The sequence below is a fragment of the Glandiceps talaboti genome, chromosome 7, assembly GCF_964340395.1.
Source record: "Glandiceps talaboti chromosome 7, keGlaTala1.1, whole genome shotgun sequence".
Lineage (NCBI taxonomy): Eukaryota > Metazoa > Hemichordata > Enteropneusta > Spengelidae > Glandiceps > Glandiceps talaboti.
In genome coordinates this window covers 9,147,760-9,167,029 of record NC_135555.1, presented here as the reverse complement: position 1 = coordinate 9,167,029, position 19,270 = coordinate 9,147,760, and the positions used below count along the sequence as shown (strand labels likewise).

The window sequence follows — 19,270 nt, the reverse complement described above, 5'->3', positions numbered from 1 at the left end:
TCACGCTTTTGTTGTTAGTAAATGTATTGATTTGAAATGAAATCTGCCTTTATTACCTGTAGTTACTCAGGATATGACCGGTGGATGTGGCTCCATTTTCATGCTTGTTTATTTGTGCAGCTAAATGAGATAAGATTAGTTGAGAGCCAAAGTACATACATTCACAGAACTAGTATATGTTTAATGATATCTTGTTGCATGAAAAGCACAATCAAACCTAAATACAAAGTGGTTGAAAACTTGTATAAGGTGTTAATGAGTAAAGAAATTTGCATTCAAGAGTGGATTCATGAAATTTCTTGGTGTTTTGGTTAATACCAGTATGCCATTGTTGGTAAGTTTTTTGATAATGAAAAGTTAACACATTGCATAAAACATGCACACATGCAAGCATTACTGGAATGAAGAATGATTGATTAAGTTAGATATTGGAAAGTGAAGACATACGTCAACAGTGAAGGATACCATTATCATGTGTATGATTCGATCACGATTAAATGGTGATTGTGTTTGTTTGTGGCAATTAGAAATGAGAGACAAGTTTCATACTACAAAGTACATTTTATGCTCCCTTCATCGAGGGTTTGATACTAAGAAAAACATTGTCCGGAATGTCTGCATGGGGCTGCAATACATGTAAATGGTTTTCATTTAGACTATATGTAGCAAAAAATGTGATCTTACTATTGAAGTTTGGCATATGCAGTTTCTTGTTGGTTTCTGTGTGGGTGTGATTAAGCAAATGCTGAACAGTATAAAGAAATTCACTATTTGTGAACATGAAAACAAATATGATACCATAATCTTTTTCACAAATTTAAACTAACAGGAAAACTTAAAATATAGAAAAAGCATTCAAACTTCTTCATACAGAGTATTCATTATAATTTGACTCAGTGAGAAAAATGAATGAATTGTTCAGGAACACCATCATTGATGATGATATCGTCATTGCACTGTACTCGCTGTAGTGTTATTGTTTGATATTACTGAGAGGTTTTGTTATCACCTATAAATGGCCAAGGAGTCTCAAGTTGATCTCCAAACTGCACTGATCATGTTGAGAAATGAGCTGTCAATTGTGTCACATTTTTGTAGGGCTCGAATAGACTTTCTTTACAGTTTGTTGCAAGGGAGGAGGAGAGCTAACTCGAACATCTTGACATCCAAGTTGGAATTCCAAAGATAGTATTGCGTATTAACTTGACATGTGGACATATTCTAAGTGTACTGAACACATTGCTACTATTTGGATGTAAAGCAATCACAATATCCCCTATAATGGTTTAAGTTCTTGCCATTTCACTTGGTAGGATAGCAAGCCTGGCAAACTAGATTTGGAAATGCGAGGGCTAAAATTTGATCATGGCTGTTGATCATGTGGCAGTGCATGAAGCTGTGAACAAAATGTGTGTGGAAGAATTCTGTGTTTTTTGAAGCATTACTGCATTCATCAACAGGCATGTTTTGGTTACGGGTATAGTCACTAAATCAAACAGTTCAGTATGTCTGTTTTCTTCCCCTAGTGATGCCTGTACATATTTCATCGAACTATCATAGAAGGGGTATTCTGACTGACAAAAATAAAAACAATTAAAATAATATAAAATCCCAACCTACCTACATGTACCCTATTTCCTGAAGTGCTTGTTATCGGAGACACACAATTATTTTTGTTTTGCATATTAACCCAGAATATATAGTTTTACAGTATTAATCTACATGCTTCTTATTCACTCATCAGTGCTCAATGCATGTAATAATGCCCAATGTCTAAATGGAGGAGTCTGTGTCCAAGTATCAGGATCATGTACACAGTATAACTGTCAATGTCCAAATTGTTACACTGGAGACTTCTGTCAGACACGTGAGTTCAATGTTAAGAAACCTGATGCACAAATTGCAATTTGACTCCCATTCTCTTAAAAATAATTACTGACAGAGCTCTTGTGGTTTCACGATATTGCACAAAAGATATTATGTATAAGCTTTGCATTTTTTCGTAATTTCTTCTCAAAACTTTAAAACTAGATAGTAGTGAAAAAAATTTCATGCAATATGCTTTTTAATGTAAATTTAAGTTCTTATCTGTGTGTTCATTTAACTTGAGGTTCTGATGTTGTTCTGTTATGTTGTAATATAAATTTATAAGAGATTGTACCACATAAATATGCTGTTGCTGCAATATCCTACATTGATCCTGGTGAAATCTATGCATAAAAGTAATGAATAACAAGGAAAAAGAAGTAGTGATCAAACTTGTAAATTGCACCATGAATTTGTAAACCACACCAAAATACATGTATTAGCACAGCTGTATTGAGGTTCAGTAGTGCTATAAGCATGATGAAATGTCTGTGTGTATGTGTGTTTGTGTATAAGTATGTATATGTATAAGTGACATTATTTAGGGCATGTAGATGAAAAATTGTTCAAATGAAACTTATCACATCAGAGATGGGCGTTTTGGGTAAAAAGAATGTGACTAGGGGTAGATAAAACTTAAACTCCAAAAATACTTGGCAAATTGGCCTGAAATTTGGTTTGAATGTTCCATGTAATGGCTATATGAAGGATTGTCCATGACATGGTGAGTGATATGCAAATTAGGTATAAAAATACAACTTTTTGGTCAAAATCTTTCATTCCAAAACTACTGGGCAGATTGGGCTGAAATTTAATGAGGATGCATTTGGGGATGCATATTTGAAGATGTAGTCACGACATGATAATCCAATTATTGCTATCCAAATTAGGGCTAAAAATCTCAATTTTGGTTCATAACTTGTATCTTGAGAACTATGGTGAATAGGGCTGAAATTCGATGGAATGTTTTTGGAGTTTTTATTCTACAAATATTGTTCACAACATTTTGACACAACTGGCCCTAGCAACCATGACTATGCAAGTATGTCTAGAAACAAGACCACACCCATAGCAACTGCCAGTTGATGGTGTGTATTGCAAAGCAAATTCAAAATATTCAAAACATATATGCAAATATGCCTAGGAACAAGATCCCACCCATAGAAACAGTCAAATTCTGTATATGTATGGTTAGGCAAGTTGATAAACTTTCAAAAAATTGACATATTGACCCAGCAACTATACCAACTGTAAAATGATGTTGTATATAAATACTTCAAAACATAACATCAGATCTTAACTATTCAGTTGTCCTACAACGCCATTGCTGCTACTAAACCTTGCTGTACCTAAAAGCACAATGTTTAAATTCATATTTAAAAAAGTAATGAAAAGTTGTTCAAGTGGAAACATTGAATGAATCCATTGCACCATGAATTTGCACCAAACTATATTTAAATTGCAGTATAAAGCAAAAATATAGATTGTAAGAAAAGTAAATATTTAACTGCTAAAGTGTGATCGAAATAATTATATAATACTGAACATGACATTGAATTGTGAATGACTGGTAATGTTTAGACTGACTTGTCTTGCATTCAACACAGACACAGTTATGGAAATTGATAATCAAGTATATGCAGAACATAATGCTATAATAATATCGTCTGGCAGTGAATGCAAAACAAAGATATATTATTTGAAGTACTGGAGATTTTGATGATTGAACTGTAGGCATTGCCTATGAATAGTGTATTAAAGGGGAACACCAGTTGGCCACTCCACAAAATAAAGACATTTTTTGTCAACTTTAAGTTCCACAGTCATTTCATGTATATTTATATATATGATATATGTATGTGTGTATATATTGTATTTATAACTATGATCACAACTGTGTGACCACTGACCACATGCACTTATTTTATTCTGCCAGTAGCTGTTTGATTCAAATATAGGTAGGAAGCAAACCTTTCTGCTAATCAAACAATGCATGATAAAATATTTCATTTGTTTTATATGTTGTATGATTTGATGATCAGGACTCAATGCATGTGATAATTCCAATTGTCAAAATGGAGGAGCCTGTGTTCAAGTTCAAGGATCATGTACAGCTTACAATTGTCAATGTCTTAATTGTTACACTGGGAACTTCTGTGAAACATGTGAGTTTGAAAATTTTACAAAAAGCTACATGGTGTGAAAATACACAAGCTAGGTTGTAGTTATTTGGTTTATAAAATAACACTGAATTGTAACACCTAGTAGTAATTTATACTGCCCACAAAACCTGGTGTCATTAGTCTGTAAGATACCATGTGATAGGCTGCCCTCAAGCATCAGTCACCCCCTATTTTGAGTGCTAGCATGGCATGACACATGTATCTTACAGACTAGTGTACACGAGACTGAAAGATTTGTTGTTGTGTACACTTGTTACAAACAAGTTTATCTAACAGTTAATTAAAAGGAATAACAAAAATCTTTCAGTCAAGTGTACCATGATAGTAGAAAGTTGTTTAAACTGTAGCTGTCACTTAAAACTGAATAGCTTGATATGAAATGAAATTCATGCAATGTAAATGCCATACCTGCAAGTATTCGCTTACAGTACTGCTTTGATTGTTAGGCTTATGTTTCTCTGCAACTTTTCATAGTTTGCTCTGTTGTAGAATAGATAGTCAAGTGGAAGATAGATTATCTATCTGTTTTCTCAAAAAGACTAAGGCAGAGTAAGCGTATAGTAACAAACTTCAAGTGTTGTAAGTATGGCTTGTATGCACGCAAACATAGTATGCGTTTTTTGTGTGAGTTACAGTTTATTGCACCAAGAGATGTGTAGCATAGCATGCTATACAGTGAGTTTACAGATGTACAAAAATATATTTTAGATTTTCTTACTTTATAACCTGTGTCACGGTGTGTATTAAGATGTGTATTGGAATGTACCCTTTCATTATTAGTGCTCAATCCATGTAATAATGCCCAATGTCAAAATGGAGGAAACTGTATCGCAGTGACAGGATCATGTACACAGTATAACTGTCAATGTCCAACTTGTTACACTGGAGACTTCTGTCAGACACGTGAGTTTGAAAATTCTAGATGAGATCATACCTAATGCGCAAACTGCCACTTCCATCCCATACAAAGATAATTGCTGAGCTCTTTAAGTTTTATAATTATGCACGAAAGATATTTAAAAGTCACATTAATTTTATAATAATTGCTATTTGTATAGTGTCAAAGCAGATCTCATAAAATTATGGTATGCTGTTCGTAACAAGTTTAATGTTGTCCATGCCTTTATCTATAAAGTTTTATGAATATGCACAAAAAATATCTAAAGTTGCATTGATAATAATTGCTATTCACACATTGTGAAAATAAGTTTTGATAATAAGTTAGTATAATAGTATGCTTTTTGTAAGCAATCTTAATGTTGTCTGTGCTCTTTTTAGCTTGAGGTAGATTTTATACTTCTGTTATTTTGTATGAATTTGCCGATGGTTGTATATAAAGTTGCTGTATATAATGTGAGTAACTTCGAGTAAAGTATTGATAGCAATGTAAGCCATACACTGCAAAATCCTACGTTGGTCTTGGTAAAAAGCTTAGAAATCTATGCTTGTAATTTGATTTATGTAATGATAATAAGGAAATGAAGCCATACATTTTATTTTGACAAAATGTTGTAAGAAACTGTATTCATTTAATCTTACTATCTTAAAGTATAGCATGTGTAGTTTCCTAATTTCTATCAAATAGAGCCGCTATATGATATTTTGAAATCTGCTGCGTAATAATAGTATTTAAACTTTTAGTAGTTGTTGCTCATTGCATCCAAAATTTTCCTACCATGTTCTACAACTTGTTTGAATTTGTTTTGTATGTTGTATGATTTGATGATCAGGACTCAATGCATGTGATAATTCCAATTGTCAAAATGGAGGAGCCTGTGTCCAAGTATCAGGATCATGTACAGCTTACAATTGTCAATGTCCAAATTGTTACACTGGAGATTTCTGTCAGACACGTGAGTTTTGAAAATTCGAAGTGAGGTCATACCTAATGCACAAACTGCCACTTCCATTCTCTTCAAAAATAATTGCCCAGAACTCTGAAGTTTCATAACTATGCACGAAAGATATTGAAAGTCACATTTGTAATAATTGCCATTAACATAGCATAAAAGTAGATTTCATAACAATATGGTATACTGTTGTAAACAGTTTAATGTTGTCTGTACCTTTATCTAAATTTTATAAATATGCATAAAAGATATCTAAAGTTGCATTGATAATAATTGCTGTTCACACCATGTGAAAATAGGTTTTGATAAAATGTAATATAATAGAATCCTTTTTGTAAAGAGTTTTAATGTTGTCTGTGCCTTCATTTATCTTGAGGTACAGTCAATGTTTCTGCTAGATGGTATGAATTTGCATAAAGTTGTATATTATTAAATGTTTCTCTTGCTGTATATAATGCGAGTATTAAACTTAAAGTATTGATCTTGGTAAAAAGCTTAGAAATCTATACTTGTAAGTTAATTTATGTAGCGATAAAGTAAATGTTTATCAAACTTTGTGTAAATTGCACCTGTGCAAGAATTTGTAAATGGCACCAATATAAAAGAATAGTGCCAATGGCATTGTAGCACAACTGTATTTGACTGTTGCTATGGACGTGGTCTTGTTACTAGGGATTTTTGCATACATCCATAATTCCAACATTATTGAGCAGATTGGGTTGAAATATGATGGGAATGTTATTAGCGGAGTTTAAATTAAGAATTGTTCATGACATGATGATCCCATAAGTGATATGCAAATTAGGTTTAAAAATGAATCTTTTTTGCCAAATAGTTCCAAAGCTACTGAAGAGATTGGGCTGAAATTTAATGGGGGTGTATCTGGGGTTTGTAGATGAAGCTGTATTCATAACGTGATGATCCCATCAGCAATATGCAAATTAGGTCTAAAAATCTAAATTTTAGTTTTAAAAAATCTTACCGTATATCTTGAAACTGCATAGCCAAAAATGTATGCAAATATCCCTAGCAACAAGACCATATCCATAGCAACAGTAAACTACAGTTGTGCTACAATGCCATTGGCGCTATATTTTAGAAATATTTGTATTTAGGGGCAGATTCATTAAAATTAAACTTGATTTCATAGGATGAGAATTAAGATGACTGAAACCCCGCAAAGTAAGAAGTTAGTTTTTTATCCTACATTGAACTATCGATCTCGCCCCTAATTTTGTTGCATGATGTGTATTTTGTGTACATGTTACATATTGTATAATGTTAGATGGACTGAAAGATTTATGTAGACTCCAGTGATCACTTGTTAGCTTACAATTAATAGGAGTTCCAACTAGTAAGTCTGATGGTGTCTCTCCAGATATCATTTATGCACACCATATCAAGTACTAAGTTAAACACTTTCAACTTTCAACCTGCTTTATCGTCAAGTATAGGTAAAAAGTTAAACTTTGTTAATAGTAGTAAATAAATAATGCATGATAAAATATTTTATTTGTTTTATATGTTGTATGATTTGATGATCAGGACTCAATGCATGTGATAATTCCAATTGTCAAAATGGAGGAGCCTGTGTCCAAGTATCAGGATCATGTACAGCTTACAATTGTCAATGTCTTAATTGTTACACTGGGGACTTCTGTCAAACATGTGAGTTAAAAGATTTGTTAAAAGCGAAATGTTGTGAAATAGCACAAGCTAATTTAAGCTGCCGACACAAATTGTGAAGCTGATATCATTAGGCTGTAAGGTTATTGGGCACCACCAGCAAAGTATTGACCAATCCCTTTCAACTTGCTTATTCTTGCCAGAGAGGGTACTGTTTCACAAAATGGCCAAAAATAAAAATATTTTTTTATTTTGATGTCAGAGCTGAAAATTTGGGTCGGTTGGGTAATGAAAATCTGAAAAAAAATAGGGTCACTCCAACAATAATGACTTTCCCAATTGTTGCTTGAAGTTAGCAGTCACTCAAAATTGAATAGCTTCACATGGAATGAAATCCATGCAGTGCAAAATGTTGTCACAACATTGTCACAATGTTGAAATATTATTCCCTGCAAGTATTGGCTGATAATGCTTTGCCTGTTAGGTTATGTTTCTCGGCAAGTAATGCTTTCATAGCTAATTGGTCATTGGTCCACTTATGAGTGTGGAAACAACGCCTTGATCTTTCAGGCTAGTTGTGTAGTAGAATAAATAGTCAATTGGAAGATTTGTAATCTAAAATGCTTCCTCAGAGTTGTAGAGACCAAGGTAAAGTAATGCTTAATACCTGAAACTCCAAATATTATTTTGACTTGCGCACACAACCATACATGTAGTATGTTCTTTTTGTGAGTTATAGTTTATTGCACCAAGAGATGTGTAGCATAGCATGCTTTACCGTAACATACTTATGTACGCAAATGTATTTTAGGTGTTGCCTTTATAACCTGTGTCACAGTGTGTATTAAGATGTGTATTGGAATGTACCCTTTTATTATTAGTGCTCAATCCATGTAATAATGCCCAATGTCAAAATGGAGGAAACTGTATCGCAGTGACAGGATCATGTACACAGTATAACTGTCAATGTCCAACTTGTTACACTGGAGACTTCTGTCAGACACGTGAGTTTGAAAATTCTAAGTGAGATCATACCTAATGCACAAACTGCCACTTCCATTCCCTGCAAAGATAATTGCTGAGAACTCATAAGTTTTATAACTGCACGAAAGGTATTTAAAAGTCACATTAATTTTAGAATAATTGCCATTTGTACAGTGTCAAAGCAGATTTCATAAAATTATTTATATGTTTTTCATAAACAGCTCAATGTTGTCTGTGCCTTTATCTAAGTTTTATAAATATGCACAAAAGATATCTAAAGTTGCATTCATAATAATTGCTATTCACACAATGTGAAAATAGGGTTTGATAAAAAATAAGTAATTCTGCCTTTTGTAAACAATCTGTCTCTACTTTATTAAGCTTGAGGTAGTTTTTATACTTCTGCTATGCGGTATGAATTCGTGGAAGGTCATATATGTAATGTTGCTGTTCCTGTATGAATACAAAGCAAGTGTGTAGTGCTATGAATACAAAACCAGAATGTAGTAGTACGTAGTGCTATGAATACAAAGCAAGTAGTATGTAGAGCTATGGAGTCATGATGGGGAATGGTTAGCGTGACCGGCTTGGAATCTACAGGTTGCAGGTTCGAGCCCCGTCGCTGTCTGCTGTTTGTTTCTGAGTGGCTAAAGTCCTTGGGCAAGATTTGAACCACGACTGTGCCTCAGTCAACCCAGATGTATAACTGAGGACCTGGTAGGATGTAGGTTGCAATGTGAAGGCTTTAATCCTATGCGCTTAAATGGCTGCAATGGATTGTATGCTCCCCGGGGAGTTGAGGAAGACTAAAAGGGCTGTTGTGCCGTTCTGATCCGAGCCAGGGGTAATAATTGTAAAGCGCTTTGAGCACAGAGTGGGAAAGCGCTATATAAGAACCCAACATTATTATTATTATTATTGTGAATACAAAACCAGTATGTAGTACTAGTAGTATGCAGTGCTATGAATACAAAGTGAGTACATATATATAGTTACTGTAGTATGCAGTGCTATGAATACAAAGCCAGTATGTAGTAGTATTGGTAGTGCTATGAATACAAAGCCAGTATGTAGTAGTATGTAGTGCTATGAATACAAAACCAGTATGTAGTAGTATGTAACTTGCTATGAATACAAAGCCAGTATGTAGTAGTATGTAGTGCTATGAATACAATGTCCATATGTAGTGCTATGAATACAAAGCCAGTATGTAGTAGTATGTAGTGCTATGAATACAAAGCCAGTATGTAGTAGTATGTAGTGCTATGAATACAAAACCAGTATGTAGTGAGGAAAAATAAGTTCATATGTTGATACTGTAATGTATTTTAGTTCCACATATCTAATGTCGCAGACATTCTTTTATCTCTGAATTTGAATCATTTTAGAAATATTTGTATTTAGGGGCAGATCCATTAAAATTAAAATCGATTTCATAGGATGAGAACTATTATAGCAAAGTAAAAGAAGTTAGTTTGTTATCCTACATTGAACTATCGATCTCGACTGTAATTTTGTTGCATGATGTGTATTTTGTGTATAAGTTACATATTGTATAATGTTAGATGGACTGAAAGATTTATGTAGACTCCAGTGATCACTTGTTAGCTTACAATTAATAGGAGTTCCAACTAGTAAGTCTGATGTGTCTCTCCAGATATCATGTATGCACATTAATATATAAAGTATTCAACACTTTCAACTTCTAAACTACTTGATCCAAGTATAGGTAACATTGTTAGTAGTAAATAAATGTATGATAAAATATTTTATTTGTTTTGTATGTTGTATGATTTGATGATCAGGACTCAATGCATGTGATAATTCCAATTGTCAAAATGGAGGAGCCTGTGTTCAAGTTCAAGGATCATGTACAGCTTACAATTGTCAATGTCTTAATTGTTACACTGGGGACTTCTGTCAAACATGTGAGTTAAAAGATTTGTTAAAAGCGAAATGTTGTGAAATAGCACAAACTAATTTAAGCTGCCCACACAAATTGTGAAGCTGATCTCATTAGGCTGTAAGTTGGGCACCACCAGCAAAGCATTGACCAACCCCTTTCCTGAGTGTAAACATGGCATGACATGTTGTATCTTACAGACTAGTGTATTATGAGACAGAGATTCATCATTGTGTATATCTTTGAAATCATTAGTTACAAATAAGTTAAATAAGGAGTGACCCAATTCTTTTTATGTTTCTCGTTACTTTTTCATTGCAACTATGGGTCAGTCGGTCGATTTAAAACAAAAAAATTAAAAAATTAAAAAGCATTGTGATGTTTCTCCGCCTCTCCTTTTCCTCCTCTCTATCTTCTTTTTATTAGATTCCTGGTAACAAACCCTTTCCCAGCTTCCCTACACAATTGCCATGTTCTAAGCCCCCACTTCAATAATTTCTGTCATGAAAGAAATGCTCTCTTCGTGAACAAGTGTTATCGCCGCCCCCATGACTGTAGATGATGTCGACAGTCCAGACACTTGCTTATTCTTGTCAGAGAGGGTACTGTTTTACAAAATATTAAAGGCGAGCAAAAATAAAAATATTTTTTTAATTTGATGTCAGAGCTGAAAATTTGGGTCGGTTGGGTAATGAGAATCAGAAGAAAAAATAATGACTATCTGAATTGTTGCTTGAAGTTAGCAGTCACTCAAAATTGAATAGCTTCACATGGAATGAAATCCATGCAGTGCAAAATGTCACAATGTTGAAATATTATTCCCTGCAAGTATTGGCTGATAATGCTTTGCCTATTAGGTTATGTTTCTCGACATGTAATGCTTTCAAAGTTAATTGTGTAGTAGTTTGAAAGGTTTGGAAGATTTGTAATCTAAAATGCTTCCTCACAGTTGTTGTAGAGACCAAGGTAAAGTAATGCTTAATACCTGAAACTCCAAATAATATTTTGACTCATGCCTGCCACGCAAACATAGTATGTTGGTTTTGTGAGTTATAGTTTATTGCACCAAAGATATGTGTAGCATAGCATGCTATACAGTGAGATACTTATGTACAAAAATGTACTTCATTTTGACTTTGTAACAGTGTGTATTAAGATGTGTATTGGAATGTACCCTTTTATTATTAGTGCTCAATCCATGTAATAATGCCCAATGTCAAAATGGAGGAAACTGTATCGCAGTGACAGGATCATGTACACAGTATAACTGTCAATGTCAAAGTTGTTACACTGGAGACTTCTGTCAGACACGTGAGTTTGAAAATTCTAGATGAGATCATACCTAATGCACAAACTGCCACTTCCATTCTCTACAAGAATAAGTTTTATAACTTATGCACGAAAGATATTAAAAGCATTTGTAATAATTGCCATTGACACACTAAGTGTCAAAGAATACCTTTTGTAAAATTTTTGTTGTCCGCCTTTATCTAAGTTTTATAAACAGCACAAAAGATATCTAAAGTTGCATTTATAATAATTGCTATTCACACAATACTAATTTTTTGATAAAAAGTTAGTATTATAGTATGCTTTTTGTAAAGAATCTTACATAATAGGAAGATTTTATACTTGTGCTATGCGGTATGAATTCACAGAAGGTTATAATAATATGTAGTATTGCTGTTGCTGTATATAATGCAAGTAACTTGAAGTAAAGTATTTATAGCAATGTAAGCCATACAATGTGAAATCCTACGGTTAAAAAGCTATGCTTGTAATATGATATATGCAAAGATAAAGGAAATATTTATCAGACTTGTATGTAAATTGCACCAAGGATTTGTTAATGGAACCACACTATCGTCAATATATAAGTTTAAACTTTGTGTACACTGTGTAGATTATAACAAAAAGGAAATGGAAAGTTGTCTGAATGAGACCATGAATCCACTGCACCTTGAATGTGTATATTGGATCAAACTTTCCTTTGAATGTTGGTATAAAAATACAATAGATTATTAAAAAGTAAATGAACGGTTACTGTGTGGGGAAGAAGTGAATGAATGCATGGTTAAATAAAGTTCAATATTTAAATTACATGTACATTTTTTTATGTATTACAAAGTAAATGAAGAGCTAAGTGTGAGTGAAAGAATTTAATAAATTCATACTATTTGTCTGAATTGGTGCTAGAAATGTTGAAACTTAATTATTATTTGCCTGTCATTTTAAGCTTACATTCCTGTTTCTCAGTGAGGTATAATAATAATTTATGGTTTGACAGGTTAGTAGAAAGTAGACATCAAAGACATTTCCTTGAAGTAAGTGTTGTAGTAGTTAAAACAATGTTTAGTTAACTCAAGGTGTAGTCTAGTTCCATGACGGACAGTATACACACTTTTACCGTCTAGTCAAGGTCCCAATGAAAGGTGACAAGTGTGTTTGGACGTCATGGTAAGCGAACAGCTCATGTCACTGAGTAGTAATCCATCACAAATTGACAGGCTGTCATCATCACTAATTAATACATTTGGTACAGCTGTTTTGACCATTGTTTTGAGAATATAGCAAGTAATAATGATATGCAACTGTCCAACTCCTCCTCCAGATTTTTTAAACTAAGATCACATGGGGACATGAGGACGTCATCATGTTTATAAGAACCCTGTGGGAGGGAGCACAGAATTACCTGCAATTGTTGGGGACCTTGACTAGATGGTAAAATTGTGTATACTGTCTGTCATGGAACTAGACTACTCAAGGGGCGGCTTAATGCCAAGAACTGTGTCCTTAAACATATACATGTAGTACTGAAACAGATATAACCCGTATTTGAATCTTTTTAATTAGTAGCTGATGTCTATTGCATCCAAAATATCCCTAGTATATGTTCTACAACTTGTTTCATTTGTTTTATATGTTGTGTGATTTGATCAGGACTCAATGTATGTGATAATTCCAATTGTCAAAATGGAGGAGCCTGTGTTCAAGTTCAAGGATCATGTACACTGTATAACTGTCAGTGTCTTAATTGTTACACTGGAGACTTCTGTGAAACCCGTGAGTTTGGAAATTTTACGTAAAGCTACATGGTGTGTAAATACTCAAGCTAGATTGTAACACCTAGTAGTAATTAAAGCTGCCCACAAAAAATTGTAAACTTGGCATCATTAATCTGTATGGTACTCTGTGATGGGTCACCCTCACACACTGCTCAAACCTTTTCCTGATCGAGTGCTAATGTGGCAAGACATGCTGTATCTTACAAACTAGTGTATCGTGAGGCTGAAAGATTCATCACTGCATACACTTTTGAAATCACTATAGTTACAATCAAGTTAAAAGGAGTTGCAAGAGTATACAGCAATCTTTCAGTCAAATGTACCGTGATACTAGAAAGTTGTTTACACCTGTAGCCGTCACTTAAAACTGAATAGCTTGATATGGAATGAAATTCATACAATGTAAATGCCATGTCTAACAATTACTACCTGCAAGTATTCACTTACAGTACTGCTTTGATTGTTAGGCTTATGTTTCTCTGCAACATTTCATAGTTTGCTGTGTTGTAGAATAGAATAGATAGTCAAGTGGAAGATAGATTATCTAAAATGTTTTCTCAAAGAGACTACGGCAAACGTAGCATATAGTAACTGAAACTTCAAGTGTAAGTTTGGGTGGCTTATATGCACACAAACATAGTATGTTGTTTTTGTGGGTTATAGTTTATTGCACCAAGATGTGTGTGGCACAGCATGCTTTACAGTAAGATACAGATGTACAAAAAATGTAGTTTAGGTTTTGATTTTGTAACAGTGTGTATTGGAATGTACCCTTTTATTATTAGTGCTCAATCCATGTAATAATGCCCAATGTCAAAATGGAGGAAACTGTGTCGCAGTGACAGGATCATGTACAGAGTATAATTGTCAATGTCCAAGTTGTTACACTGGAGACTACTGTGAGACACGTGAGTTTGAAAGTTCTAAGTGAGGTCAGGTCATCATATTAAATTCACAAACTGCCACGTCCATTCTCAACAAAGATAACTGCTGAGAACTCTTAAGTTTCATAAAATGGTATGCTTTTCATAACCAGTTCAAAGATGTATGTGCCTAATTTATCTAAGTTTTATCAATATGCACAAAAGATATTTAAAGTTGCATTCAATAGTTTCTATTTATACAATCAAAAGAGGTTTTGGTATAAAATTTTGTATAAAAGTGATATGCTTTTTGTAAACAAATTTAATATTATATGTGCCATCCCCTATTGAATTACAATGGACATGATATGGATATGACACCTGGCATATGATAAATTGAAATTTCAAGATTATATTCTTAGATTCAAAGAATTTGTTTTGATGTATAAATGTATGATTTCATCTTCAGTGCAAAATCCTTGTAATAATGCCAATTGTCAAAATGGAGGAGCATGTGTTCAAGTTCAAGGATCATGTGCAGCTTACAATTGTCAATGTTCTAATTGTTACACTGGGGAATTCTGTGAAACACGTGAGTTCTGTAATACTAAAATATGCTGTGTTGTGTAAAATTGCACATCAAGCTGAATTGTCCATGCTGCTTTGAAGCATTTCTGAACTCTTCCAGATTCCTAGCTTGTAGCAAGTAGGTAAAATCTACCTCAGTTCCATGTCATTTTACAGGGTTTACCCACCATCATTATGGTATAATGCATTGGAAACTGTGCCAGCTCTACCATATTCTCCTTTCTGTTACCAGTGCTCCCCAACCTTAATGGATACTATAGTCCAGAATTCAATTTCTTGATAATTATAATCACATACTGTAGTATGCAGCAGGAGTGAAAATTGCATGGAGTGTTATAGAAATTACTGCAGTTAAAGTTATGGTTATCAGGTTACTATATATAAAAACTGTTTGATTGGAAGATATTACGTTTGATGATCTTTCTATGAAAATCAGCTGTATTTGCACCGGTGAAAAACTGCAGGTATACAGTACTGAGGTTTTAATTGATGAGATATCTCATCATATTTTTTTATTCAATGTTATTTGTCCTGTTATTTCATTGCCAGTCACAAATCCTTGTACTGCTACTACCGTAAGTCGATGTCAAAATGGAGGAACCTGTATTCCAGTTCAAGTGTCATGTACTGATTACAGTTGTCAGTGTACTTCTTGTTACACTGGTAATGTCTGCGAGACATGTGAGTCCAAAAGTATCATTGGTGCTGACTTCAGTGTCAGTTTGACTTCATTAAATATTTTAGCTATACTCAGTGCAGCAACACCAGCAATTCACGATGTTTGATGTTTTGTGTGCTCAACAGCCAGCACAAAGCTTGTGTCATAGCATGCCTATTCCTTGAGGGTGTATGTCCAAGTATAAGTTTGCCTTCTAATGAATGACAACATTTTTGGCTGTAGGTCAAAATGAGAAAAGTAGGTTTTCTCAAGAGTCCACCACACAGTAAGAGATAGGGGAACACCGGATTTTGGTGGGTCGCGAGATTACTGTATGTTTCTGACATTCAAATTGGCTTACAGGGTACACTGCCCAATATCTAAAAGGAAGTTCACCCTTTGTAGTTAGTTTTGCAATGTGATACATGCACTTATTATATGTTATACTTGAGGTGAGCAAATGCAAAGTTGTTGTATTGTTTATAAGCATTTGTGCTTTGGAGCTCTGCTATGTAGCACCAGAAGTTACGTAAAGTATGTTGTACAGATGATTATCTCAAAGTTCTAAGCCTACCTGGTCTTTGAAGGACCACAGTGCTACACTATTTTAGCTTTCCTGACTGCCATTTTGATTTTTTGAATTTTCACTGGTGTAATACATATAGATAAGAAATTATGTACAAGCACACTAAGCTAGCTCATTGGCAAAATCCAGTCAGACTTATTTCTGCCCATACATAGTACACTTCTATAATTTGGTTGCTGCCTTCAACTTAGATAATATTATGATTTTTGGTGACAAAATAGACAAATACAAAGAGTATCATTGGACAAAGAGATTTGGATATTTGTTATGCCATCATCAGAGGTTTTCCCATAAACCCTTGCAAGAAAATCCTCAAAATGGCTGAGCACATATCAAGTACAGCAGATCTTGTTTTAATACAAGACTTTTAAAGTTGAGTAAGTTACCAAGGTGCTATTTTGTCACCCAAATTCATATGCCAGTTGATAACAGTAATCAGTGAAAGTTTACTGTGGACAGAAATAAGTATGATTTGGCTTTTATAGACAATTGGTGTTCACATTCTGAAGATATTCTTTAAATATTGGTGAATAGTAGACTATTGCTAACTGAAAAGTTTATGTGGCAAAATAGAAATGGTGTAGGGTAGAATATTACACCATACACTATGTGGCAAAATAGAAATGGTGTAGAGAAGAATATTACACCATACACTATGTGGCAAAATAGAAATGGTGTAGCGTATGATATTACACCATACACTGTGGCAAAATAGAAATGGTGTAGAGTAGAATATTACATCATACACTGTGGCAAAATAGAAATGGTGTAGAGAAGAATATTACATCATACACTGTGGCAAAATAGAAATGGTGTAGAGTAGAATATTACACCATACACTATGTGGCAAAATAGAAATGGTGTAGCGTAGGATATTACACCATACACTGGCAAAATAGAAATGGTGTAGAGTAGAATATTACACCATACACTGTGTGGTAAAATAGAAATGGTGTAGAGAAGAATATTACACCATACACTATGTGGCAAAATAGAAATGGTGTAGCGTAGGATATTACACCATACACTGGCAAAATAGAAATGGTGTAGAGTAGAATATTACACCATACACTATGTGGCAAAATAGAAATGGTGTAGCGTAGGATATTACACCATACACTGTGGCAAAATAGAAATGGTGTAGAGTAGGATATTACACCATACACTGTGGCAAAATAGAAATGGTGTAGAGTAGAATATTACACCATACACTATGTGGCAAAATAGAAATGGTGTAGAGTAGAATATTACACCATACACTGTGGCAAAATAGAAATGGTGTAGAGTAGGATATTACACCATACACAGTGTATGTGGCAAAATAGAAACACTGTAGAGTAGGATATTGCACTATGTGGCAAAATAGAAACAGTGTCTTTGGGATGAGCATATATATAGTTTGTTCAAGACAAATTGATTGGGTTATTAATATGCAAATTAGGGGTAAAAATAGAATCTTTGTAAAATGGTGATCACTATATTATAAAAGTACAATATTATATTAATTTTCTGTATGAAATGTGTTCTACAGTTTGTGTGAGTATGAAACCACTAACCACTTTATTACTTAAATTGCTATATCAAAATTGCATAGTGGAAGAGCTGAACAGCAGAACTATGCACTCCTACACATGTTACAAAAAGAAAAAAAAAAACCAGCAGAGATAGGTCACTTGTTGATTAATGAACTAATGTATGAGGAAGGGTCCGTTATATTAGCCTGTTCAAATCATGATCAGAATATGTCAGGCATTGTTGTTTGTGCAATACAGTTCAAGAACTTTTGGAATAGTGTAGAAAATCATATTTGAGACAAAATTACCCATAAAAACATAATCTAAGTTTAATATTTAAAATACACATAAGAAATAGATGGACACTAAATACAGTGAAAAATACAAAACAACAACAACAACAACAACAACAACAACTACAAAATTCAAATATATAATGCACAATACAATGAAGGTTGTGGTTTAGTCTTAAAAAATGATCTTGAAATATAAAGTAGACTTGTTAGAGGTCTTTTGGGATAAAGAAGACTTTTAGTGATCATTGCAAACATGGTGTGAAAATAGGATTTATGAGGATGTTTTTGTGGTAAAACATGTAATGGGAAGAATTTGGATGTGTGAATGAGAGAAAGGTATGGAAAATATTAGGCGTACACAAACACAAAAAAAACACAATTTAATTAATGATTCAAAATACTTCTGTCTTTCTTTTTAGAGACATTAATTGTACACAGGGAACTTTCAGGAGATGAAATTCATAATGCAAATTTCAGTACTCAAAGTTGTGATAGTAGGGTGTGTGTATGTGGAATAGTTACAATTCCATGCAGCAGATTGTAGGATATCTACATGCAGATGTACCAGAGGGAAAATCAGTCTTTTAAAGCACTCATGTAGTTGTACAACAAACGCTTTTCTTACCTGTATGTCTAATCTGCACATCTACACAATTATGTGTCTAACCTTACATACTCAAGTACCATTGTTCTGTTCTCTACTATATCATCACAATTCAGTGATAGACCCATGTAGTCTTGCTCCCCGATGTCAAAATGGCGGAACTTGTGTTGCAACCCCAGGATCATGCACAGACTTCAGATGTATTTGTGATCCATGTTATGTAGGAAATGCCTGTGAAACCAGTGAGTACCCTTTTTCCATCTGTATTACAGCTAAAACAGGAAGCGTTCACCAGAAGGCTGTATGTAATATAAAATATAACATGGTTACGGATCAACTCTTCCCAATTTCAAATTCGTCCCATTTCAACTCACCCCTATTTCAACTCGTCCCATTTTCAACTCGTCCAATTCCTCAAATTGGGGTGAGTTGAAGTGAATCAAAACCAACTAATTATGTATTTATGATCAAACCTGGTTATTTGGAAAGTTGAGGTTCTTGGTCTACTTGCTGGATAAGAGTATTTTTACTGCTCTGAACATATAATATGATTATGATTGAGGAGCGTTTTTCTCACATTAATTCTAAGCTTTCTAGGCTCCCTTTAAACCATCATGGAATTAAGTGCTGTTATCTAACAAGTAAAACAACAACTTCAACTTGCAAAAAGATCGACTTTGATCG

At 33.9% G+C, this 19,270-nt stretch overlaps 1 protein-coding gene across 11 annotated transcripts in view; it reads left to right on the top strand.

Moving 5' to 3' along the window:
- Window positions 1–19,270, top strand: part of LOC144437266 (uncharacterized) — a 183,425-nt gene that overhangs the window by 95,308 nt on the left and 68,847 nt on the right. For 8 of the 11 annotated variants that reach the window (XM_078126182.1, XM_078126179.1, XM_078126177.1 and 5 more), the window contains 9 exons: window positions 1,745–1,867; window positions 3,909–4,031; window positions 4,830–4,952; window positions 5,780–5,902; window positions 7,445–7,567; window positions 8,407–8,529; window positions 10,315–10,437; window positions 11,601–11,723; window positions 18,703–18,828. In XM_078126182.1, coding sequence (XP_077982308.1) covers window positions 1,745–1,867; window positions 3,909–4,031; window positions 4,830–4,952; window positions 5,780–5,902; window positions 7,445–7,567; window positions 8,407–8,529; window positions 10,315–10,437; window positions 11,601–11,723; window positions 18,703–18,828 — 1,110 coding nt within the window. The remainder of the gene's footprint in view (window positions 1–1,744; window positions 1,868–3,908; window positions 4,032–4,829; window positions 4,953–5,779; window positions 5,903–7,444; window positions 7,568–8,406; window positions 8,530–10,314; window positions 10,438–11,600; window positions 11,724–18,702; window positions 18,829–19,270) is intronic. The other 3 variants (XM_078126175.1, XM_078126180.1, XM_078126183.1) reach the window with 3 other exon arrangements.